The following is a 26,162-nucleotide window of genomic DNA, read 5'->3' as shown; positions in this document are numbered from 1 at the left end:
TTTGATAAATATATAAAGTCTTTTTATAACCACAAATTGCTGTAGCATTATAGGAAAATGTTTGTGTTTTCTATATCCTAAAGCAAAATATCTGCTCAGTTAGGAGTGGATGCAGATACACCACAGCTTTGGTTTGGAGTTTGCCATCTGCCCTGTAGTTTTATAGTTAATACTCTTTTTTTTTTTTTTTTTTTTTTTATTCTCAGATGGGTAGCTGCATCGTTGATGATACAGTCAGAATTTACAGGCCCCTGAAATATTCTAACAAGTTTGCAATGTTAAATGATACTTATTTTATAAAATTCCAGGGGATAATGAGATTATATCTTTCTTTTAGCTGTTCAGAAAAGCTCTCGTTAATTTTACCAAAAGCTCTCGTTAATTTTACCTTCTTGATTTCTTTGTGATGATAACATCTAAATATTCAAGTGCATCTTAGGAGTAATTCTTTGCTGTAAATCAGCTGAGGGTATTTCTGACCATTATGAATAACATTCCTGCTCTGTGTTGGCTTGGCTTCCTAAAGGAGGACTGTTTTGGGAAATAAAAAAAAAAAAAAAACTGATCACCAAGAACTGAAATAAAATAGATCAACTCTGGGGAAAAAAAACAAGTGCAAGTGGACGGTTCTCTTGGGGAGCCTTGGGATGAGGGCTATGAGCAGAGTTTGTGCAGCTCCTAATCCCTTTGTTCTGTTTCTTTTAAGAGATGAGGATAAAAGGAAGCTCGTGGCATTTTGTTCTGTGTTGCTGTACGTAGGGGAGCAAACACGTGTGTCTCGCGTTGTGTATGTGCACCTTGCTCATCTTCAGATCTCTCTTCCTCTTTAAACCCTTCGTTTTGGGAAGCTCGCAGGTCGGTGGTGGTGTTTGCAAATGGTCCCCACGGAGGCCCATCCTCCCTGCAGGGTATTTCTAAGCCATCCTCCTGCTGGAGCTGCGGGAATGAACCGAGTGCATCATCCCAGTGGATGCTCCTGAACTCGCTTCCAGCCATTACCCATGGAAAGGGTTTCCTGCCTTCTGCCTCTCTCTCCACAGCTTCCCTTCCTCCTACTTCTGCTTCCCTTTTGCTGGCCCCTCCAGGCTTTTTCTGTGCACAAACTTCTTAAATTATTAGAACAGGAGATATTTCTCTTTGCAACTTCTGTGTCCATCTGCCAGTGTTTTTCTGTCTTCTTTCCATCTCTTTTCTAACCTTGCTTACACTGGGCTGTATCCCTGGAACGCAGCTCCTCGTGCCTGTGCCTCTGCTCTTTCAATATTGCACTTAAGCTCCTCAGGCAAGTGAAAACTATTTTGGGATGCAGTGCAACTGCAAAACAGAGACAGGGATGTGAACTAGTGGCTAGGAAGGACTCCTTAATGTCAGGTTGTTTCTGCTGCTGCTCCGCTGTGTGTCCGTGGACACATGACATCGCTGTTGTGAGCAGCGGTTTGTTCAGCTCTGAGACTGATAATTAAACTTAATTATAACCCAAGTTGACCCTGGGTTTCCTCACCGATCAGGTAGGTCAACGTAGCTGTGAACAGATTTTACAGTATGGATGTGTTTAGCCACTGTGATGCCTTTATGGGGAATAAAGGTTCGCTACAGTTGCTTGGTAGTAAATATGCTGAATTATCAGGAGCTACTCGTAAGTGAAAATATGCTCTAACTGGAGTAGAAAGAGCAATATCCAGGGCTGCAGGGCCAAGGGACACCTGCATTCCTGCCTGCGTCACATTTATCATGTGGAATTAGACTTAAAGATTGAGAAAAATGTGTCCAAAACGATTCTCCCTTGAAACACAGCGTGGATTTGGAAGTGATGGAGATGATCTGCAGCTTTAATGGAGAGTAATGCCCAGTTAGGAGGAAAATGACTGCCCTGGTGTTGCTTTGCTGTCTGCTGCTTTGTAATTGTAATGCTTTTCGCTAAAAGGGGGAGAAAAAAAGTCTCGGGTCTCCGTGGCTCCCGGGAGGATCCGTTAGCAGGATCAGTTCCTTTCCGCTGCAGAGGGCAGAGGCTACAGAGCTGCCCAGGCAGCTTCAGGCACTGCTGGGCGGGGGGCGCAGGGCAGAAGAGCTGCCCTGGGACTGCCCCTGCTGCCACGTTGCTCCTCGTGCTTTGGAGCCTGTCCCTCGTGAGACAGGGTCGGAACAGTCTCCTCGGCCTGGGCAGCAGCAATGTTACATCCCTTAGCTCGGGACTTACAGGGGGAAGACTTTCAGGTGCCTGAACGTTGATAGTAGGATACAAAACGTTCACCTCGCAGGGAGGGCTGGTGTTAACCTGACCTTGTTGGTGTCTGAAGATGAGGGCTCTGGTGGGAAATGTTTGATTGACTCCGGCTGCTTGCACAGCCCTAGCCCAGCCCCGTGGATGACGTGATCCGCAGCCCCACCGCAGGTGCCAGGAGATGCCTCCGAGAGCCAGGGATAGGGAGGAGACCACGTTTGCTTCCTAGGCATGGATGTGGTTGAGTCGCAAGCTTGCTTGTTCTCAGTAAACACTGCAGCTGTTCTGTGGATAAATAGAAGAACTCAGTTTACAGAGGGCTGGAAGATGGCACATCATAAGATGTCTTTCTTCTGCTGTTGCTGCAGTCTTTAATAAAGAGTGGCCATGACCAAACTGTTTTAACCTTCCGCTGCTCTATCCTTGCTCATTCCCCACAAAATGGGGTTCATGGGGTTGTGAAAACTTGCTTGTGAATTGATCTGTAACGCTGCCTAGCATGAGGCATTCTCAGTTCTCTGCTTTCCCTCTCTAGGGTGGATTCATGCGGTTTATACTCCAGTAGATTCTCTGGTGTTTGGTGGAAATATCCTGCATAGCTTTAATGTTCCCATGCAGCTTCGCATCTATGAAATTGAGGACAGAACAAGGGTAAGGATGCTTGCTTCTCTTTTTAACTGCACAGCTCTCTGTGACTATGATCTGTCGTAGTCTCTTTAATATCCCTCTGTGAGAAATGAGAACTGATGGGATCTCCGTGTCAGAGTCGTTGAAACAAGACAGGTAAACATGAAGTAATGAGACTTTCAAATGTTGGCTATTTTTAGTGGGATTTACTCATCTGTTTTTCCCTGCTTCTCACAGACGTGTCCCTTCTATATCTCTTTGCCCGTTAAAGTTTCATAAACACCTTCCCTTTTGCACAAAGACAGATTGGTTGTTACAGACCTTAGTGTCAGTGCTCACCATCTCTCTGGGCACACCTGGACTGGATACCCGGGACTGGGGAAGTACCAGGACTGGCATCTTTCTGCTACAGCTGCATTGGGAAAGCTGCATAGAAGTTGCAAATGAAACGATGTCTTCTGAACCTTGCAGGATTTTCTTCTCCAGTGACTCCACCCTGCAAGAACTGCTTGTGACGGAGAGCCTGGGGTGGCACGTTGTGATGCTCACCTGGCTGCGGCATCCACCTGAGGGAAAGAGGCTGGTATCTGGGAATAGACGACTGTGCAGGCATGGAAAACCAGGGCCTGGATTAAGAAGCTAGGTGCCTAGGCAGGGCATACCTTACAGTTCTGTAAAATGGCAAAATCTGATGGAAGTGACATTGTTTTAGTAGTTATTAAATAGATCATATGAGGCAACGATAGCGTTTTGATGCAAAGATGGACCTGATGGCTGTACAAATTCAGACGGGGATGAGTGGCTGCTCTGGAAAGCGAGGCACTGAGGCAGTGGCACGGGTGCCAAGCGTAGTGTTAGTGGAGATTTGGGCCAGCAAAATGGCAGGGAGTTACAATGCCTCTTCACTAAAATATTTTAAAATGATACGTGTTGAACATCAGTAGTGTTGAGTGTTTCTCAGCTCTACAAGAGAGCTCAATTTGGATTCCAAGTGGGATTTTTGTCCCAAATCCAGAAGGAGGAAGGATGTCCCCCCAGGTCTTTGCAGCCCTTGGGCTGTTGAGGGAGCTGCTCCCTTCCTGTGCGGGGTCTCTGCCTTGCAAAGCAGTGGAAGGAGCAAGTAGTTTCCTTGGCGGATTGTTAATAATGAGAAGGCCTCTGGATAAGAGAATTAATTCCTCCTAGAAGAAATATGAGAGATGAAATTCAGAACAAGTAGAAAGGGTCAAGCAGAGAGATCTGAGCAGAGGGAGTGTAGCAGAGAGCAGAAGTGGAGGTGAAGGCCAGTGTTGAGTTCAGCCTGGCTTCAATTAGGAGACCTAGAGCAAGAACTTGGAGTGATGGGAAGTAAAGGAGTAGAGAGACTTCAACAGGAGACTGTTCTGATGGCAGAACCAGAAGGGTCTCACCAGCTTCTCCAGCAGAGTGGAGGGAGACGGGATGAGCTGCAAGGGACTGTGGCCTCGGGAGAAGGGCCAGACTCCCTCTGTAGCTAGAGGGGGTGATAGATCTAGGAGGACTTGTAAAGTGACAGGAAAAAAGAACCTGCAGCATCTGCTGGAGGCTGCAGGAGATGGTGGGGAGGGCGCAGCAGGAATGGGGAACAGCGGGAAGAGGATGATGGAACATCTCCAATGCCAGCTATGAACAAGGTGGACAGGAAGCACTCCGGTCGCCGGAGGATGGGAAGAGCGGACGCAGTGCTCCCGCGGGACACGAGCAGGCCGACGTCACCGAGGTTGGAGGAGAGCTGCAGCTGCTCCATGGGGCTTTGTGTCTGGCCCTTCTGGGGAAACTCGGCGCGGCTTCGACTACTCCAGATCCCTGGAGCAGTGTAACGGGCGGCGGTTTTGCCCCTTCCAGTTCAGTGTCTCGGTGACTTGGAGGAATCTACCTGCCAGGCACCCTGCAATGCCTCGGGGCGCTCCTGGCACCCTGGTCCTGCAGGAGGTTGCTGGGAGTTGGGCATCTGCCTCCGTGAAAACGCCCTTTTCACTGGCATTTAGAATGGGCTCCTGCATGTTTGGAAGTCACCATTCAGGCCAACTGGACTCTGGTCGGTTTTGTATCAGATTTTCTTCAAAGTCTGTGGAATTCTGTATTGCTTCCCCCCGATTCCATAACGCAGTGATTCAGAAAAGACTAATGGAAGGCACCAGCCCTGAGCTGCCACACTGCAAGCACCTGCCGGCTCTCATGTCCCAGCAGTGTCACACAGAGCCTGATCCAGGCTCACCCCCGGCAGTGGCAGCGCTGGGACCACGAGCTCACAAACCTCCAGCAGATGACCACGAGCTCCTGGCAAACAAAAAAGTTTGCTAAGGAGCAGGGAAGTCAATAATTTTATTTATAAATAACAACCAAAAGCTGCAAATATCATAAGTTAATCTTGAAGGGATAAATATTTTTCAAGCAGAATTCCAGAGTGTACTACTTTGCTTGCTTTAGCAATCAAATACTGTAACTTCTTTACTCAAATAATTTTATTACTGCACTGGCTAGTGTAGGAGGCTCGCATGAAGTGTGCAGTTCACACAGATCTGCCAATGGGAACGTGCTGCAAATGAGTTTCTCCTCAGTATTGATCTTCTTTTGTGTATAGTACAGAAGCAAATTAGCTGAAGTGATTGACAAAGTAATTTGCCACACTGGAATCCAGGTGTAATACAGGTGTGTTTCCGCTCCTCATTTTGCACAGTGCAATTTTATGGAGGTTTTGCTGTGCTGGAATCTGCTACATCATGTTTAATCATCTTTGATTGCTGATATTCAAAGCCATTTTTGTGCTAGGTGTAGTAGTTATTGTCTTAGCTGCTAAGACAAGAATAAATAAATGGTTGAAATGGCAATGCTGATTTAGAGCCTGATAAAATTGCCTAGTTTATATCCTTGTCATGCTTATTCTAGCTTAATTTCTCATATCCCTGGGAGACTTTTAAGAGGGTTATAGCCATTTAAAAATAGTTTTAAGGAGTAATAAAAAACACGTCTATGGTGGGAAGCAGCTCCTAATGTGCAATCGAGGTAAACAAATGTTCTCCAGCCTTGCAGTTTGGAGAGACTCTCGTTTTGCAGCCTGGCTTTCCCAGAGGCCAGCGAAGAGCCAGGCGCATAGGCCTGGTCCCCTGGAGCAGTGTGGGGACCCGCAGGGCTGTGCAGGGGCTGCCCGGGGCAGCAACGTGTCCAGCTCCCCCTCCGCTCCTCCCAGCCGCTCCAAAATAGCGGGACGCACCTAGGGACAAGCGCCCTTAAAACATACCCGTAAGGTGGTCACTCACAGATGATGGTGGTTGCCCCGATTCCGTTTTCTGCAACTTGAGATAATATTTTAAATTGACCCTATTTTTGTAAATAAGCACAAATTGTTTGTCAGTGTTGTAATTAGTGCAATTAAATGAGAGTGTGCAGTGATTGCAGTGGGCAGAGTGGAGGAGACTAATACTTTTTTGAGGCAACTGGGCCGTACATACTTAGGGTTTTTGTTTTGGTTTTGGTAAGGGATACAAATCTCTCAAATTTCACTTTGAACTAAAGAAATGGCTTATATTCCAGAGAGGATTTTTCTCAGTGTATAGGAATAATTAAAAAATATATATATTCAGTGGATTGTAAATTATTAATCATAGAAGTTAGAGCTGGAAAATGCCTATTAGATGAACCAGTCTCTTTTGCTGCTGCTGTGAGATTCAGTCCTCTGGCGGTGTCCAGACGCGATACTCCAGCTTCCACTGATCACAGGGAAAAAAATCCCCTCGGCTTTTTATTTTTCAAAATAAGAGTTCATTTCACCAGCAGCACGCAGAGGGAAATGTATGGACACAGTGCAGCTCACATCCATTACAGCGAATAAATCCCAGGAATATCATGAATAATGGACTCCTCTACTTCTGCGTAAGCCAAATTTAGAAAGGTTTTTAAAGCGCTGCTAGACTGACTTTAATGGCAGAAGGCACTGGAGAGGGGTGCGCAGTGTCTCTTACTTGGGAAGGTTTGTAAAAGCGGAGCCTTCTCGGGCAGGGAGTGAATTACGGAGGCATGGAGGGATTTGCTGTGGGTTGGAACATTGATAGTGAGGCAATTAGGAACTCAAATTGAATATTAAAGATTGATATACATAATGGGAGCACTGCATGTATTACTGCCTTGTCTTTCACATTGAATTAACATTGGTAACAACTAAAATTGGTGAAGCTCAGAATCTGTCAACAAATGTTGAGCAATGTCTTTAATATTCCCAGGCATGTGGCTGAAAACCTTTTGAAGGCTGAGGGGTGGAAGGCGCCTTCCTGTTTGTAAGTCACTTCTTTGCAAATTTTGTTTCCTGCAGTGCTCTCTGGAAAAATTTGAGTTCCTTTATTAGCACGTGTTAGCATGGCTGAGCTCCCCAGTGTTCCCTAATAGCAATAAGTGACTTGATCTCTCCTTTCTGACACGTAACCAAAGGAAAGGAAAAAAAAGAAAAGCTCTGCGATACAAAAAGGCCCAGGGGTTAAACGTTCTCACACGCAGGGGACTGTTGTTTGGATAGTTGGCTTTGCCTGCTGTTTATTTATTTATTTATTGGTTTGCACGGGTGCTTCGTAGCAGACAGCCCAGGGGGGTGTTTGGGAAGGAGCAGCGCTGCGGCGCGGGTGCAGCTGCACCGTGCTGAGCGCGACGACGCAGCTCTGCCTCTGCTGCCGAGTATCTGAAGGCCGCGCTGCGGTACGCGTAGGGGGGCAGCCCACCTCCTTTCCCCTTAACTACATTTTGTTTTGCTGCTAAAAGCGTTGGCGTTTCCAGCCCCGGGAGCAGGGGCGAGTTCTCGGGCTGTCCGCCTTGGGGACAGTTTCGAACATGGGTGTTTTGCTGGGGCATCTGCAGGCTCTGGCGGGTGCCCCAGGTGTTTGGGCAGCGTCTGCCTTGGGCTTCCAGATGCCAGCAGCTGTGGGCTGTTCAGGCTCTACTGCTTTTGGGCTTTGCTTTGGGTTTTGCTTTGTTTTTCCTCTTCAAAACGGGCTGAGATGATGATCCTTGGTGCAGCCCAGGTTTCCCTGGAAGTGGGTGGTCACCTGCTGCCGAGGGGAGCAGTTAAACGGTGCAGAATGTGTTAAAATGGTGCCTGTAACCTGGGGCAGCGCGTGCACGTGAGCCTGCAAACACAGGTCTGTGCTGCCTGGAGGAAGAGCTGTGCAGCGCAGGGACAAGTGCCTGCGAGATGCATGGCATCCATCTTTACCAAGCACACACACATTCCCAAGCTCCTGCATTTTAGGAGCTTCCAGGTTCTCCCTTGGTAGCGCAACCACCCGTATGTAGAAAACCAGGGGCAGGGAAGGAAACCCGCTTCCTTTTCTGCTGCGTGTGAAATGCTGTCATGATGCACAGAGCTGAGGACGGGCCTCTCTGTGTGAGAACAACAGGTTGGGGCGTCAGGGAAAGCACGGAGCCTGGCGCAGCCTGACAAACCCTGCTTTTCTGGTCGGTTTGTGGCAGAACTTACCTTACTATCGAAATCCCGCGTGTAAACTGATTGAGGGTTTTTTTAACTTCAAATGTTTGTTTACCAACAACTAAAAATTTCTGTTTGCTCATTTATTTAATCCAATGGTCATTAAAAAACATAGTTGAAAATGACGCGTTTCCCGCTCGACTCACTTTAGGCAACGCCATCTTTTTGCTAAGGCGTGCACTAGCGTTTAGGGAACGGAACCACGTGCCCTCCTTCAACTCGAACCCCAGCGCCCAGCATCTGTATGTGACCACCCTATGTTTGCACGGGAGCTAAACGGTGCCGGAGGGATTTTGCCGTGGGATTTTGCAGGAACACAAGCGCTTCCCAGCCCACGAGGTAGCAAAGCCCTGAGCGCCGCGCGCGTGGCCGGCGCCTCTCATTGTGCGTGTGGGCAGCAGCCGTTGCGCTCCGGCATCCGTTGCGCCCGGCGCCCGCCCCAGCTGCCCTCCCGCGCTCCGGATAACGCCCTGGGAGCGACGCCCGGCCCCAACGCTGCAGCCCCTCTGCCTTCCCTTGCACTGACCGTCTCAATCTTGCTTCCAGGTGCATGCCAAATTCCGCTATCCTTTCTACTATGAGATGTGCTGGTATGTTCTGGAGAGATACGTGTCCTGTGTGACCCAGCGCTGCCACCTCAGCAGAGAGTACCAGCAAGAATCCATGTTAATTGGTGAGTGACTCCATGGAGCGTGTGGTCAGAGCGGGTGCTAGTGCCCTAGGCTAGTTGCTGCTTTGGTTTCTACCAAGCTGATTGTAAATTAAATGGGAGAACTGGAGAAATTTCAGTTGTTATTTCTTAATTTTTTGAGTGGGGAGGATTTGATTCTTCAGCATCTCAACAAAGTACCAACCGAGCTCAGATTTATTGAGCATTCCTGTAGAAAGTGGATTCTGCAAACGTAATTTTTGGTAGCATTTATTTCTTGGTTCCAGCAGTGTTTGTGTTCGGATGATCTGCCAAAGAGTCAAGGATTTACTGTCGTGTTTGGCATGGTACCTCAGTAGCCAGGAAAGTCTGCATTGCAAATATGCTCTGGTGGGTTGGGTGCTTGGTCCTTTTATAGTGCTTTGCATCTACAGAATGCATCACCATTGCTAAATCTGGCTTCTTTTTCTTCAGTCTCTTCTGCAGCTCTCTCAGTTCTTAAAAGAAAAACAGAAACAAAGAGGTAAACATAAACAAAACCAAGCAAACACCCATACAAACCTATATGATCTATAACTTAAGTGCAAGAAACCTTTAAAACAGTAGCTGAAAGTGGACCCTGGTGAAGGGGGGCAGATGTATCTGAAGCAGGAGGGCTTTGCCCTGGCCCTCGTGAGTTCTGTGTCCCTGTGTTGGCAGTTCAGCAGGCAGCTGCTGGAACTGCCACTTTAATGGAACCAGACGGGGGGTTCCAAGCTACCCCCCTGCTTTTAAGCACGGAGGGGCTGGAGATTGCCCCGGCGCCAGCTCGACCCACCCGGTGCGTGTTTGCAGCAGGAGGCCTTGGAGAAGCTGGGGCAGACCCGCTCCTCGCCGAGCTGCTGGGCCAGGAGCAGCCTGAGGAGCCGACAGCCTGTGTGGAGAGGGTTGGAATTCCCACACTCCCAGGAAACCAGGTGCTTCGCATCCTGTCCCTCTGTGCGGCTCCTATCCGAAGGGTCGGCAGGCAGGTGCTGTGGGGAGGAGAAAGAGAGCAAAAAGAAAAAAAGAGCATTGCTGGGTGCAACCTAAAGGTTGTCAGCCGCAAAGGCAGCGGTAAAAGGACCTGGTGGTTTGGAAAGTGGTTTGGTGGTAGGATTGTCTAGGCCCTGTTGTCTCCTGTCGTGGTTTGAATTGTTCTTCCTCTGGAAAAGTAGAAATTAGTTAATAGTTTCCCTGTTAACTGGGTATCTTTTTATGGCCATTTTAGGCTAGTGTGAGAGAGGTGCTGCCCTCACAAAACAATCCTGTTCTTGTGGGATCTAGTGACTGGATCAGTTCAGGGAGCTGCCTGAAAATGAACCCCACTGGAAAAGGGAACAACTCTGGATCAATGGATCAATGAGGCTGCCTTGCAGCCACCCTCCTGTGTGGCCGGGCAGATCTGGAGCTGCTGGGACCATCCTGAAGGCACTCGGAGCCTGCCTCCAAGATTTTTTTTTTTTTTTTTTTTGGTCAGAAACTGTTTTTTATTCCTCATAGGATCTTGCCTTCAAATAATTATTTAGCTCTGATTTGCTGTCCTGAAGCCCAGATCTACTGTATCATCTGGATCTTTTTCTTTGGTATTTACCACATTATCTGCAGAAGTAAAGGTACATTATTTACCTTTAGCAAGCTGTGCTGTTTTGTTCTGCTCAGGTAATACTATTTCAAATATTTGCTCATCCTTTCAACTAGTCTCTTGACTCAGGATAAATCTCCATGAACTGTAATTCTGAGTAACAATTTGTTTGTTCTGTGGTGTATGTATCTTAATATTAATTTAACTGGCACAGGGTGGTAGATCCAAATGAAGTTAGATATTAAGACCCCACTCCTTCATTTTTAAGCTTTTCTTCAGAACTGTTCAAGCCTGTAAATCGTTACATGTCCCTTTCCCTTAGAGACTTCTCTGTCTGCAAGCAGTGTCCTGATTTCCCAGGAGGGAGCATCCCTTGGCAAAGAATTTCCCATCATCATCCATAAAGAGCAATGAAACAAAGTGTTTAACTTCTCTGCAGGCCCCTCATTAAACATTTAATTATTTTCTATCTTTCTTGGTCTAAGAAAAGTTTCTGCACATCTTCATATTCCTTGTCAGAAGTTTCTCTTGAATAGGCTTAACATTTATAACTGCTTCTTGCTTTTCCCTATTTTATTATATAATTTCCGTATTGGAATTTGCTTGGGGATTTACGGGGTGGTGGTTTCCAGAGATCCCACTCACCTGTGTGAAGAAGGAGATTCCTGTGGCAATAGAGATCATCCCTTCTGGGAGAACACAGAAAAATGCCTTCATTATCACTTGGGCTTTATAGAGATCTTTATATCTTTCATATTATATTTTCATTACGTGGTAGTTATTTATTTTGAGATGAAGGCAGCCAAATTCAGAATGAGCCTTTAAAGATACCAGCTACTCATGGAAATACATCGCTGTGGGGCTGTTGTGATACCTCTATCAATTTGATTATACACTAGTGTAGCAAATTATATTGATCTCTGCATTTCTGCTTCCTAAATATCTGCACCCAGAAACTTCAGGCAAAATCTTAACAGCTCTGTGGGGGCAGGCTAAAATTTGGAGTGTTCCCAGTCCTTGAATGAAAAATATCTGTGCTCCTAAATGAGAGGGAAGGAGGAGACTGGGGCTTCCTTCCCATTCCCGAGTCCACAGTTGCCTCTAGTCAGTGGGAGACTCCTCTTTATTTTTAATTTCCCTTTCCCAGAAGGATGAATGCCAGGGAGAATGATGACATGACAGCAACTGCAGCTGCTAAGAGCTCCCTCCCTCTCTCTCCCCCCACTTTTTCCTTTCCCTGTCCATCTCAACTCTGATGCTTGTCCTGTCAGCTGGAATCAAACATGGATCCTATTTGGGTTTCCTGCTAGACTTGAACTGTTTCAGGATGGATGTGTCTTCATTATTTTTACTCTTATCATGAACGAGTCTGTACTGGATGTTTTCAAGCACAATTGACCTTCAGTGCGATATAGATCTGGAGAGGGAGCTGACAAAGAGTAATTGGGAGAAGATACCGGACTATCAGAAATAGGCTTTCTCTGTAGCCTGCAGCTCTTAAGATTCCCACTGCTAAAATTTTAACAGGATGGCTCTGCTGTATGCTAAGCCTGGCCGATAAAGATATGCCCTCTGGGATGGCGAAGGAGCTTTGTATTTTTTTTTTTCCTCCTTCATCTCAGAGGATAGAATGGATTTGCCTATTGATGAGACAGGTACTGGATTATAGCGAGTGATTTCCGTGCGGGATGCTCCGGGCAGCACTGGACTTCCAGTGTGCTCAGCTTTTTCTGCTAGTGAAAACGTCATTGCTGCCCTGAGCAGACAGGCAGAATCGCTGCTGCTGAATCACAGGGCCACGGTTTGGAACTGGGAGCAGCGAGAGAGATATTACATGCGGGTTGTTGCAAAGAAGTTAAAAAGATTTCATAATTATATCTCCTCCACACTCTCTTTAAAGTTCTCTCATACAGTAAGCTGCTTTTCACCAAAGAAGAAAGCTGTGGATAATTACCTTTCTTGTACACGTGGGTAAACTGCGAGGAAAGTTAAGTGATCTGCGCAGACTCGCGGGGAAGTCGGTTGCTGTAGGAAAAAACGTATTTCTAGCTCTTTTCCCGTGGTCAAGCCCAGGCTCCTTGCTCTTACTGCCTGGTTTGGATAAGATGGTTTTATTTGCTCTGAGATGGAGAGGGGTGAAGGTCTGCTAGGGCTGCTTAAGCCCAGAGCAGATAATCCCCTGCAACAAGAGGAGTTGCCTTTAGCAGGACCTTTCTTCAGCAGAGAGACTTCACTTTGCACTGGTGGGATGTGCCTGGGCTTCCCAGCTGTGCCCAAACGTGCCTGGGGGAGGCAGGAGCGAGGCAGACCTCCGCGCACAGGGAATGAAGGTCACTCGCTAGGACTTGCTGGGGAGTCTCTCGTCACAGCCTCGCACTTCTCCCTTTCCTCTCTCTGGCAGACAATAGACCACGCTTTGCATTAATAGGAGGCTGATCCCTTTGAGGCTATTTCTGTGATTCTTCCCGTGCTCAAGGCTGCTGCTGCACCCTCCAGAGGGTGCAGGGATGCCCCTATGAAGGACAAGCCCAAGGACGGGTGCTGCCCGCAGCAGAGTGCCCAGGAGATTCCCTTGTGTGAGAGGTGCAGGCCTGGGAGCTGCCTAGCACCTCCCAGCCCAAGGTTGGGATGGGGAGGAATGCTAAAACCTGCTAAAATGTGCTCCCCACTAAAGTAAATGCAAAGTGCACCTGTGTGCAGCTTTAGCTCATGGAATGGGGTGTCTCTGACTCAGAGATGGTTTTCATTAAGTGAAAATCACGACCCTTGGCATTATAACCAAACGCTTGAAACTCGAACTTTTTTGCTCTTGGAATTGTCCATCCATCATTGATTCCCTTGGGTTTTTAACAACATCATCAGCAGCAGCAGACAGCTCTAATGCTCCAGAATGGGCAGTGATGCTCTTCGACCAGCCCAGCTGCAGGTTCTTAGCAAGCTCTGTTCCTACAGGTAAAGCTAAGCCCAGCACCATTTAGCCGCCTGCTCTCGCAAAGAACAGGCTACTTGTTGGGTAATGCTGCATCCATCACAGCTTCAGTGTGCCTTTCAGAAGCTGTTTTTGGCTGTTTTTGGCTCTGAGGGAGAAACTCAAAGGTGCCTGGAGCAGATACTTGCTTTTTGCAGAACCTGCAGCATTAGCCCTGAGAATTAAAGTGGCCAACTCATTTCTCTCAGGTGCCACCCATGCACACAAGTGTTTTCTTTGGAATTGCAGAGCTAAGGAGCTGGGAAGCTCTTCCTTTAATGCTTCCCTAGGTGTGATTCACATTGTCCTAATGGAAAACTACTGCATTACAAAGCATGAAAGTACTCAGGATCTTGGCCTGTTGAAAATACAAAAATGAAGCTGTGAAAGAAATCTTTTATTAACTGTTCACCTGTATTTTTCTGTATGACGTCTGTTTCCTTTGCAGGGTGCTCTTGGTCTGCAGCTTCATCTCACATCCACTGCAACCAGTATTAAAGCTCACATTACCTGAACAGTGCTGCCATTTCTGCAGAAATTCTTGCTGTTGCTTAGCCTTGTTCACTGTCAGTTACTTAGTATGGAAAATCAGATTTAATAAACAATAAATGTGAAAAGACTGGTGTTTTGGGGACCCTTGGCCACTATTTTCTGGCACTGCCTTCGTTGCTCAGTTGCACTGAATTGGGCAAAAGTGTGGGTTTATTTTTTAGAGGGTAAACCTGGTATAAAGCTAAGATCAATAATCCTATAGACTCAAAGTTGCTTTTAACTTTTCCCAAGAAGTACCCAGGATGTGCCAAGGACTGCGTTAATAACACCAATATTATGTGACTCCAGGCTAGTGCCTTCATTTTTCTGTGTTTTTAGGTTTTTTTTTTTTTTTTTTTTTTTTTTAATCTGTAAAGTAAGTGTAGTTGTACTTCCCTGTCTCAATTTGCTATAATATCCCTTTTCCTGTAAACACCTGGTAGTTCTTGTTTTACCAACAGTTGCTCGCGAAGGGAAAGAGTGCTGAGAAGTTGACTTTCCCTTGCGCAGAGTTCCTGGAAGACTGATGATGTTCAGCGTTTTAACATGCTTCCTCCTGTCATTTTTTTCCTTTCCTTTTTCTGTGTAAACATTTCTCTTAGAGCTATAAGGATTGCCAAATCTGGTCTCTCTTGGATTGCTGGACAATTAATTGTATGTGACTTGCAAGCTCTGCCTACTTCTAAGTGAAGGCATAAAGAACTGAATCTTTGGAAAAAAAGAAAGTGTATTTCTTTCCCTTAAACTTTTCTCAGTTGTTTGAACAGAGTAGACATAAACAAAAAAAAGCATTAAAAAAAAGAAAACTCTTAAATTAGCTGAGTAAACTCAATTTCTGCCATTATCCAGTGCCTTTTTAAATAGGCAGCTCCTAGAGGCGCTGGTAGGTGTGTGTAAGCTAGAAATTACACTCTGTATTCTTCTTCTGACTTTCAGATGCAAAAAGAAAGCGCAGCGTAGACAGCTGTTCATCAGATTCGTGGTTAGACATGGATGAAGAATCCTGCGATGCCCATGTCCGGGAGGAGAAGGAGGACGGCTTGGACGGGAACGCCAAAGCCTTGGCGGACGGCTCCTCCTCACCCAACAGCACCCACTCGGAAGGGAAGGAAGGTGCAGGGAGAAAACAGAAAGCTACAGCGATGAGATACCTGAAAAGAACTTTGTCTAATGAATCAGACGACAGTGTAAAATCAACGACCCCCACGGACTATCCCAAAACGCCAACAGGGTCTCCAGCTACAGAAGTTTCAACCAAATGGACTCACCTCACAGAATTTGAACTGAAGGGTTTAAAAGCCCTGGTGGAAAAGCTTGAATCTCTCCCAGAGAACAAGAAGTGTGTTCCGGAAGGTATCGAGGATCCCCAGGCTCTCCTGGAGGACATGAAGGTGGGTGCAGTAACTCGCCGAGCCGCTCGCCCTGCGCACGGGGAGCGCAGGAGCTCGGGCAGTGACGGGCCCTGGCGTGTGGTGACCACAGGAGTTTGGACCTGATGTTGCCCACAGGGTCCTTTCCGACCCTCATGGCTACCTGCCCAGTGCCTAAAGCTTTAGGTCCTTTCGTAGTTCAGGGCTTGGTATATCCCACATGTGAATCACATCTGAGCAATCCTGTCTGTAGGCTTAATCTGCCATTTTGGGTCTAGCTTCCTTGCAGAATATATCTGATTAACTGACCCATGCAAAACATAAATACTTACCTTCATCCAGAACACAAATTGCCTCTTCCAGGTGCATTTTCTTTCCCCTTATTTTTTTTTTCCTTTTCCTCCATTGCCCTCTATAGGTTGATAATTATTCTCTGCTGCTACAATGTGTAGTGTTTTTGGAAATGGTGCAAGGATTGAAGGGCCACTAATGACAAACTTGTCTTTGGGTCTGTAATAGAGTACAGCAGGTGCTTGAAGCAATGTAGGGCTCAAATTCCCTGAAGGAGCAACAAGACCACCTCTCGCCCCCTTCACCTCTTATTGCAGCATCACCTTGAGTTAATTGCTTAGCTTTTCCATACTTTATTTTCACACTGTGTTCGATAGACATATTAATATATATATTTCTTTTTAAGAATCAAGAGCAGCATACTATTGTCATTTTTCTGGGGCTCTTCAAATAAGGCTAAGGTATTCAGGGTGTCCTCTCCAGGTGCAGTACCCTGGCAATTCAGCCTGATTTAGAAGTTCAAGTACTAATTCGTAGTCCTGTACTGGACTGCTGGTTTTGTTCTGTTCTGTGTACAGCATGATTTTATTTATTTCTCTCCAACTACATATGTTCTGTGTATGACAGCTGCACAAGTCAATCTGAGGAAAAATAGGAGTTTATATGGTAAAAAGGAAGCCTCTGCTTTTCTTCAGTGTGAGTAGTGTAGCAGCTGCTTAGAAACGTCCTCAAATCCACTTGAAGAAGGCTGTAAATCTGCAGCACGCGGTGGAATCCTGCTCGGCGATACACGGCACCCGCTTTGTAAAGCCCAGAGCTCCAGAAACCTCTCCTTGCAAAATCCACCTCGTTGAATGCGGAAGCGGGTGGCATGGGTGGTCGTGGTGGTGGATTTTTCTGGCTGCTTTGTGACCAGCAATGCCCTAACTGGGAATCAAAGTGAAGCCTCAAGAGCAGGAGTTGAATTTGGGCTGGCGAAGGAGCAAGGGCGACGTTTCTTTTCCCAGCTCCGTGCACAAACCAAGTTTCACTCAGAAATAAGCTCCCCCTTAATGAAACTTGAGGAACTTGAGGGTGTGCAGCATGTGGTGACTGGTGCAGGTGTTCAGAGCACCCAGACGTGAGCTCTGCACGCTGCGAGACCCCGCAGGGGCGCGAGGTGCCCCGCGTGAGCCTGCTCTGAAGCACCTATGGGGGCCTGTACGGTCCCCTCCTCGCGCAGAGCACTGGATTCCCTCGCCACGGAGATGGAGAACTGCAAATGAGCGTGGAGCAGGATGGACCGAGTGATGCCCTTGCAGCGACACTGCTCTTCACCTACTAAGTGTCTCGTTTTGCTCATGGTGGCAGAGTTGCAGCCTTGATGCTCTTGCACAGAGAGCTGTTAAGCTGCTTCTGAACCTTCTGTCCTTGGCAGCACACGCTGCAGCCATCAGGATGCAGCCCAACATCTGGATATTTGGGATTCCCTGCTGGTTACAGAGCCTCCAGATAACACTGAAACATTGTCCATGCTGCAGAGTTGTTTTCTCTGGATTTGCCTCTGTGTTTGGCGAGCCTGTGGCGCATGAGTCAGAGCATAGCTCTTAAAAGGATGTTAATTCACAAACATTTGCTTGAACAGCATCTAAAGAACTGCTCTTCCTTATGCATCTCCTTTACTGTACTGCCTCCCATCTCAGGCAGCTTTCAAGCAGGGCAGCTCGGTGAATAATTCAACCCCGTGGTCTGCGGCCTCGCGGCTCTGCCGACGGCCGCGCGTCCCCTCGCTGGGTGGTGAGGGGCAGCTGTGCCCGGCCTGGGGGCTGCGTGAGCCCCCGGGCTCCCGTGCTGTCCCTGCAGGCTGAGGTGGCTCCCGCTGCCACCAGCACCGGGCCCACGCACCGTGGCGCGGGAGGAGAAGGGGCCGCGTCTCGTCGCAATCCCCGCAACACCCCAACGTAAATGTTGTTTTCCTCAGCTTGTTGCCTCTAGAAGCCCGGCCGAGCGCCTGAGCTCAGCCCCTCGCGCTGGTATCCAACGCGATGCTCCTGACAGGCTGCTGTCCCGCGGGATGCGGCCGCTCAGGGTTTTTGTTCTGTCCTCGCTCCCTGGGATATGTTGGGTGCCTGGTGCCGTGCAGAGCTCGTCCGAACACGGTGACAGGAGCCATTCCCTGGCATTCCCAGCACTCCTCGGCTGTACAGCACCCAGGTGCTTCCCAAGCGGTAATGGATGAGCAGTTGTTACCTCCGATTCCCAGGTAGGGACCTGAGGTACAAAGAGACTAAGCTAAAAGTGGCCGTTAATTTGGGGATGCTGGTTTCAGGTGCCTCTGACAAGATTTTTAGAATAGTTAGCATTATTTAAGAAAGGTATATGGGAAAGAGAGCTCCAGTGGTGCTGAAGCTGATTGCTTTGCCTTTCTGCAAGGGGAAGTTCTGCTCTTTAGCCTCCAGCTCCTGAGGCAGACGTGAGGAAGGCCCTGAGCATTCGATACGTGACTGCCTGGGGAAAACCTGATCAAAAAGAGTTGTCCCATGTCACGTAGAGACAGCTTGGCCCAGGGAGGAATTCAGTCCAGTTTTCCAGAACAGTATTCATCTCTCTGACCCTGAAATCTGTTTCCTCTTAATTTCCTACCATTTTTCGGACTAAGGCAGCAAATAGTGTGGGGATTTTGGTGCCAGCGTGAGCAGCAGCATTTGCGTGGCCCGACTGTGCAGGCCATACAGCTGAGCACTGTGCAAGGCTCGTTTCTTGGGCAACCTGATTAATTAATTTCTAGGCTGTATTAATAATACAGCCTAGAAGAAGTACCCTTTCTAGGCTCCCTTTTGAGAGTTACTTTTGAGAAACAGCAAGAAGGCTGGCAGAATGTCTGCACGTTTTGCTCCCCTCAGAAAGTCTTAAGCAAGTTTCTCTCTTTCTGAATAAAGCTATGTTTATTGTAGCAGCTTTGTTTCCTAATGAAGCACACTTGGGAGCTATTCTGTATGATGTTTAAATCGTTTTTGAGCTTCAGTAAACAGGATATGGGTAGTTAAGCAGGGGAAAGGAAACTGTTTTATCCATCAATGTGAAGTTTCACTGAACAAATCGGGGTGACTTGCAGAGAATTCCTACTTTCCTAACTGAAGCAGCAAGTCAGATGAGGATGGGTGAGTGGATTACTGCTCTGGTGGCAATGCAACTGCAGCTGCACGGCCTATTTGATGTGCAATAGGTGAGGAGACTCTCTGGAGTCAAGTAACTTATTTTCCCTTATGAGAAGGGAGGCCGAAAGGCAACCTGAGCCCAGGTAAATGCCTTGCACATCACCGAAGCTCCCAACCAACTGCCACTGTCCAGCAGGAACGCTGCAATGGAGAAGTGCCAAGCAAATCCCTGTGCAGATGGAGATGCCGTTTGGCACCGCCATGGAGGGAGTGCAGCCAGGCAGGGGCCCCTGCTCTGCAGAGCTCCGGGACGGGTCAGCTCTTCATGCAGCTCCAGCAAGGAATTAACTCCCATCAGCTGTGCCGCTTGGGAATTCTGCGCCCTGGGACCCGTGCGTGCCACCGGAGGAGCTTCTTGGCTGCCCCCGAGCCACTGTCGCTGATAGCAGCGTTCGTTCCCGAATGGATGGCGTCCGAGCGGCTGGCAGCGGAGCTGCGGATCCATGCGGATCCAAACACGTGCGCTGCGTGCAGCAAACCCAAGGGGAGATCGTGTGCATGAGCAGAGCCTCCCTGAGCCTGCCGGCCTCGCTCGGGTTGCAGGAGGACCAAAGAGTTGGCCGTGTCCTCATGGCAGGGTGAGCAGCGGGGACGCGCGACAGCCGTCACCAACGCGTCCCTGCTGCCACCACTTGCAGCAGTACCTCGTTTTCCATGGACGCATGGCCTCAAATTGGAGATGTGAAACAGTGCAACAACTCGTTTATTCTTTCCTTTCAAAATGAAGCAGTGTCTGAGATGTTAGATCCGGTGAAAGTTGCTGCAATGAAAAGAGAAGGGAGAGAAAGAAATCGCTGAGGAATAACTGTTCTTCAGTGGTGGGCTTGGGGATTGAAAAGGTGTCATTGTGGGCTCCTCCACTTCAGATTCAGCTGCCAAATGGTATGGCAGCCTGGTAAGGATGCACTCGAGGTGGATTTGTGCACAGGGAGAGAGGAGAGAGGATGCAGTCTTAGCACCTGCTGTAGTTCGCGCCCGTATCAGAGGACTCTGCCGAGGGGCTTGCTCTGCGTGCAGCCGCTGATGCCGATTGCCGGCATTTCTGCCGCGTTACCAGCGGGATGGTGGTTCCTCCGCTGCTGTTGGGGAAGGCGATTGCGAGATCACTGCCGTGTGTCCCATAGAAATGCCACAGCCCTCGTGCTCTCCCGAGCCAAAGCCGCCCTTCCGAAGGGGCTGCAGTCCCGCGAGGGCAGAGGAAACTCGGCTGCAAGAACAGAATTTGTCAAATATCTGCAGCTCCTTGGCAGCAGCGGAAGAATCTTGTGCAAGACAGATGATATCTACTGAAATATGTTCCTCCCTTTTCTTGCCAAGAATCTTACCCCCTCCTCATTCTGATGACAGAAGAAAACTCACACTGCTGAATGCATTTCAGGGGATCCATTCCTCGCTGTGCCTGTGAAATTAATGGCTAAGCTGAATTCTTACCTACTTAATCAGCCTCTTTCCTTCATACCTGCTGTTGTCACCATGGCCGTGAAGCGTAATGAATCAGGCAGCCTTGTGCAGTGTGAGCATTAGGGGCTTTTGTCACCAGGAGCCCCGTGGCTTTTCATTCTTAGGACGATTTCTAAGCAGGTGACCAGGTAGCTGGTGGACACTTGATGCTGTGGTTGATGCGGCTGTGGTTGGGTTGTGGCTCTGCTGCTGCGACGGGCGTCGCTCTCAGCTCACGGAGTTGATAAAACTGCCTTAGCTTTAGGTTGCTTCTTGGGTAAAACTCTCGGTATCTGGCCAAATTCCTGCAAGCTACTCTGCTTTCTGTTAAACGGAGGCTCTGATGGTGCTTGCTGGAAATGTTAAGGTTTTCTGCCTTGCAACCTTTCAAATTCAAGAGCAGCAAAGAAGAGGGAGTTTAATTTGTCATTTATTTATGTGAGTCTCAAGCTGCCTTCTTGTTCTGGAGAACTTGGGCTTTCCCTCAAAACCATGAAAGATCCCTACCTTTTTAGGTCTGAAAACCAGCTTTCAGAGTGTGGTTAGGTTTAGTTAATGCAATAACAACTGACTAAATATAAAAAGGCCACAAAAAAGTCCTGGTACGATCATATCTGAGGAAGGAGCACTGCACTGGTGTTGTAGCCTCTATTAGTAAAATATCTGTAATTAAAGCCTAAGCTGGGGATTGATCCAAACCCACCAGGGTGCTGGGCTCGGTGAGGGAAGGTACCGAGGTACCTGCCCATTTAGTTGGATGATCACAAACAGATTTCTTTGCATAATTCCAAGTATGTTTCCTATTAAAACAGCATTTTCTAAACTATTTGTATAGCATCTGAGGTTGCTAATTATTAAATCTCTGCACTGGGAACTGAGAGGATCTTATGTCTGTTGTCGTTGTCTAATTAAGCTTTTTTTTTTTTTTTTTTTTTTCTCTCTCTCCAAGGCACCAGTGTAATTGGGAGCAATAAACCGATTTGTTTTCTTTTTTAGCAACCCAAACCCCAGATTAAGAATTTTGTAACTGGGTTAGTAAGTACATGGAGAGTCCCAGGAAGCAAATGCAGGGTTTTCCTGACTGCGCCGCTTTCAGGCCGTTCTTCTCCACCTGTGTGCTGCGTTCCCCGGTCACGGCAGCGCTCCACCGTGGTGGAAGCTGCACAAACACTGCAACCCACTCAGGAGATGCCTAGGACAGGCTGTCAGAGCAAGAAGCTTCTGCAGGTGTGGGAGTAGGAAAAAAGCCCAGCTTTTTCCTTAATGCCAAAGTATCCAGCGTCGCATCCTTTCTCAGGCCTCAGCTCCCGCGAGTGGCTGGGGTTGCAGCGGCTCTGCCGGCCCCGAGGTCCCGACCGAGGTCCAGGTGACAGGTCCAGGTGGCTCCATCTCTGGACTTGCCCAGAGGGTTGCTCTGTCCTGAAAGGCAAGTCCCTCCCAATGGCAGAAATAGCAGTGGCAAAGCAGGGTTTCTGAGACTTGATTTTGAGAAAGAGAGGTGGCGGTGGTGGCCCTCATTCAGGGTTTAGGGACTTAGAGTTTAAAGCGAGAAGTGGTAGCGGGGTTAGACGGACAGCAGTAGCAAAACACTGTGGTTTCAAAGAAGTCTGTCCTGCCTGGCACGATTCCTGTTGGGTTGTGCTGTCACCTGTGCAAGAACCATCACTGTTTGCGTCTCGAGGACAGATGCAAGAGCCGCGGTGTCAGTTGGGAGGCTGGAAGCAAACTTAGTACAATGGGAGCCTTCTTGGCCTCTACCTTTGAGTGGGGTAGAGCCTGCTATTCTATAGGTCTTGGCATTCTCACATTGGAAAAATATATCTGGTTAATAAAGCTCTTTTCATTTGCAACAGAACATTCTGAAGGAACACGCTGACGATGACCAAAATCTTGCCATTTCGGGTGTCCCTGTGGTCAGCTGGCCCAAGAAGACCACAAAGGTAACAAGACACAATTACTAATTACTGTTGTGCTAAACCTTGATGTTTATTTAGCTGTAATCTGACAAAGTGTTTTAAATGATCCTTCAGCAGCTGCTAGCATTTTTAACATGACTTGTTATTTTAATGGGCTTGTAATTAGACGTTGAAGCAGAACGTAAGGCTGCCTCAGTAGGAATAAATTGTTAGACTTGCCACTTAAAAAATAATTTGTTTGGGCCTTGTTTACCTGTACAAAACTTTTAAATGTGTTGCTCGTTTACTAGTCCACAGTTAAATTTGCAGACGTTGATTTAACGTTTTGCTAAGTGTAAATGTTGTGTAAATTCTGCACGCTGGTCACACAGGAAACGCTCTCATCTGGAGGAGAGCAGGTTTCTCCTTTCATGCTACAAGACCTGTATTTTCTGTGTCACCAACTTTGGAGGGCTGCTTTCTGTCCCTGCATCTTCCTTTTGCTCTCTATATATGGGAATAATTCTGTCTGCCTTGTAGGAGTGAGGCTTGTTTCGTTAATGCTTACAAAGAATTTGAAGTAATTAACTCAAGAGTAATGTCAAAGGGTCGTATGTTATTTTTAACAGGGGTACGTTTACCAACTCCAGTTATTCAACATGCTGTAAAAGCAGCTCTGCTTATTCAGATGATGTCTCATTGCTTCTATTTTTGCTGCTATTCTTCACTGGATTAATTTTATAATACATAATTTCTCTAAAAATGCTGAAAGGGTCAGTCAACATAAATCAGGCTTCTATGTGAAAATCTGTTCTTCCTTGTAAATAACTTTCAAATCATTAACTGAGTGAATTATTTCCCCTATTTCTATTTAATTTGTTTGTGCACTTGTTGTGTATATCATCACTTGTAGCCATAAGAATATGCTATATTCAAATGGGAAATAAGAGACTGTAAACTTGAAAAACTATCCAGAAAGAGAGGGCAAATGCTTCTTGGTTTCTTTTTGGTCTTTAGTTGATAGTATATCAATGGAATTTTTCTTGTTAAATATGTCTGTCTCTTTGATGGTAAGAGATGTAAGGAATATGCCTTGTGTAAAAAACATTTATTTGTTTAAAAGCAACAGAGCAAAACCTTGACACCTGAGCAGGTGTCGGATGCTGCACTGCGCCGCTTTGGTTCTGCTGTTCATTCGGCAGCCGGGTGCGCGAGGCCCTGAGTGAAGAACCTCCCTGCGACCGTAGGAGAGCCCATGTGTGAAAACTAGAAAACGAAGCTGAAACACAGCTGATTTTTTATGCTCTATTTTTGAGCCTGAAGTTTGTGGTAGAAGTAAGGATCTGGCATTTTGAAGCTTTTATAAGCTTTAGTATGTGTTAATGTTCTTGTTCACTTTATTTTGGAAGCCTTGATAAATGCTTCATTTTTGTGTGTTATTTCTATGCATTGGCATCCTCACTGTAATGTAAGATTTATGTTTTCTGTGGTTTTTTTCCCTCTTTGCAAAATCCATCTTGCTGGCTGCAAGGTTTGGGGAGGTTGTTTTTGTTTTCCCAGTTTCTTGTGCTTATTTCCTTTAGCCTTTCTGAAAGCAAAACCTTCTACAAGGCATCATTCCCACTGCGAATGTACAATAACAAACACACACAACAGCTACTAACAAACACAAGGAAAACTCAGAGTCAGACTTTACCCCGAAGTCTGCAAATAACTTGCAACAGAAAAAAAATAGGTTCACCAGTCTCTTCACATATATCTTTCTTAATCTGTAATTAAGTTGCATGACATTGTGTTGTAGTTGAAAGGTCTATGCGTGGATATGGCTGCGTGTTTCCAGAAAGGCTCTGGCTGTTTCTTGGCCTCCCCTCTACCGGGAGGTGCTCGGAGATGCTCCGATACTGCTGCTCCATCCCACCGGGCTGCGGAGACTGAGGAGTGACCGGGCTTGGAAGTCGTGTCCTGGTGTTGCATCTTTGAGCCCCAGAGTAGAGTATGTTGGGAAGACTCTGCAGGGGAGTCTGTGGAAACACAAAGGTGCAAGCAGTTGAGCTGAGAGCATTAAGCAGCTAATGAAGTAGGGTATTGCAAGCAGAAGCAAACACTTAGGGAAGGGGAAACTCTCTTTGGAATTGGTGGTAGGTAGAGGAGTGAGGCTGCATGGCTAGAAGATTCCATGACCGTTGAGCCGGATGGTCAAATCTACCAGGAATTTTGCTTTCTAGAGTATTGCTCTTCTAGTCTGTAGTACATACAAGGAATGCCAACTATTTAGCAATTCCTTTCCTGAGATACCAGCATTTAAAGAGAATGGCAGATGTGACGCAGTGTGGGACCAGCGATTGTGGGACTGGTGAGAAGACGTTGTAGCTGGTAGACACGTCTCCAGGGAGAGGACTGTCCGATTCCAAGTTCTTCATGAAAAGGAAGCAAACTGAAATTCAGGAGGAAAAGGCAGTAAGCCGAAAACGTGGCTCTTGCTTTCTCTCAAGCGAAGGCTCCAGAAGAGATTCAGAAAGACAAGAGCAGCAGATGGAGGAGGAAGAATAAAGCCAGCACTAAATGCCAAAACATTTCAAAGAAAATGGAAATGACTCTAAAGAAAGGAGGGGAAAGGACTAGAAATGGAGAGAAAGCAGGATGAGAGGAGAGGCAAGTATCGAAAAGAGGGCAGAGGAAGCGAGCAGAGGGGAAGAGCTTGTACCTAAAGTAAAAGATCCCTGGGATGGGAATGGGGACTGACTGACGCTGCGTGAGCGACCCAGGCTGTGGAAGGGCTCACTCGGTTGTGTTGAGCTGCTTTTGAAGTGTGCCTTTACTAATCCGAATGACTTTCGAAGCAGCAAATAATATGTTTAAAATTGAGCTGCAGTCTCTCGTAGGCGTTGGTAGTGTGACGTGCCAACGGCGTGTGCCATTCGGTGCTGCAGAACAGCTGTTTGAAGACTGTGAAATTCTGGCGTTTAGGAAGGAACAGGTCCTACCCTAAATCCCTGCTCGTGGTGGATGAAGTAATGAAGGGGCAAGAGGTTTAACTGAATGAAGGGGCAGGAGGTTTAACTGAGCGAGCGAGTCCCCCCTGCACGTCGGGGCCCAGCTGTGCTGCTACCCAGGGCTCTCTCTTCTAAAGGCATTTGGGACTGCTGGTTTTATTACATCTCTCTCAAAATGCATTCACTTTGGAAAAAAGCAGCAGGACCAAAAATGTTCTTGTGAGGAGGTAAAATAAGGAGGTTAAGTAAGAGACGTTTGATGATTTTCCCGGTTAATGTGCAAATGCGGAGGCGAGGGGCTGCGCTGCCTTCCCTGCTCCCCGCGGGAGGCTCGTGGTGCCCCTCCTGTCCCGGAGCTCTTCCCTGTTAGACGACACTGCAGATGCTTCCAACCTGGGAGGCCCAATTAGTATTTACCAGGATCTGAGACCACTGGCAGAAAGTTCCATAGAAAGACATATGACCCACTATTATTTTGCAGCAATAGGAGAATGGCATGTGATTCATAGGCATCTCCAGGTCAGATTTACTCATCTTTATGTGGTTTTTTTTTTTTTGAGCCTTTTGTGCTTTGCCTACTCTATTGGTAACTTCCTAGACCAGTGTACTCCAGGAGGCCTCCCTTTTTTGCAAATGCTTTTTCAGGAGAAACAAGAACCTACTTTTAGCTGTAGAGTAAAACAGTCTGTGTTCAAAAGAAGTCTCCACCTGATCATGATTTATGTGACAAAATACTCAAGTGCTGTGGGATGCAAGGAGCTGGGCTCAGCCCAATGCCTGTAGTGCTTGGGTTGGCTGCAGATCTTCCCCGAGTCAGACACTCTTCCTTCTGCAGAGCCCGTTGTGGTGTTGAACCTGCCTCTAACCCTTGGTGCAGGTTCCAGCA

The 26,162-nt window shown here is 47.3% G+C and overlaps 1 protein-coding gene across 5 annotated transcripts in view; it reads left to right on the top strand.

Moving 5' to 3' along the window:
* The window catches only part of KDM2B (lysine demethylase 2B), a 98,147-nt gene that overhangs the window by 42,798 nt on the left and 29,187 nt on the right, over nucleotides 1-26,162 (top strand). For all 5 annotated transcript variants that reach the window (XM_088532558.1, XM_088532556.1, XM_088532559.1 and 2 more), the window contains 4 exons: nucleotides 2,757-2,872; nucleotides 8,886-9,012; nucleotides 15,027-15,481; nucleotides 22,242-22,328. In XM_088532558.1, coding sequence (XP_088388684.1) covers nucleotides 2,757-2,872; nucleotides 8,886-9,012; nucleotides 15,027-15,481; nucleotides 22,242-22,328 — 785 coding nt within the window. The remainder of the gene's footprint in view (nucleotides 1-2,756; nucleotides 2,873-8,885; nucleotides 9,013-15,026; nucleotides 15,482-22,241; nucleotides 22,329-26,162) is intronic.

This window comes from Tinamus guttatus, unplaced genomic scaffold (genome assembly GCF_059628265.1).
Source record: "Tinamus guttatus ecotype Peru unplaced genomic scaffold, ASM5962826v1 Tinamus_guttatus_pri_ptg000459l, whole genome shotgun sequence".
NCBI classification, from domain to species: domain Eukaryota; kingdom Metazoa; phylum Chordata; class Aves; order Tinamiformes; family Tinamidae; genus Tinamus; species Tinamus guttatus.
The sequence above is the reverse complement of the archived record's forward strand: the minus strand, read 5'-3'. Positions and strand labels throughout refer to the sequence as shown.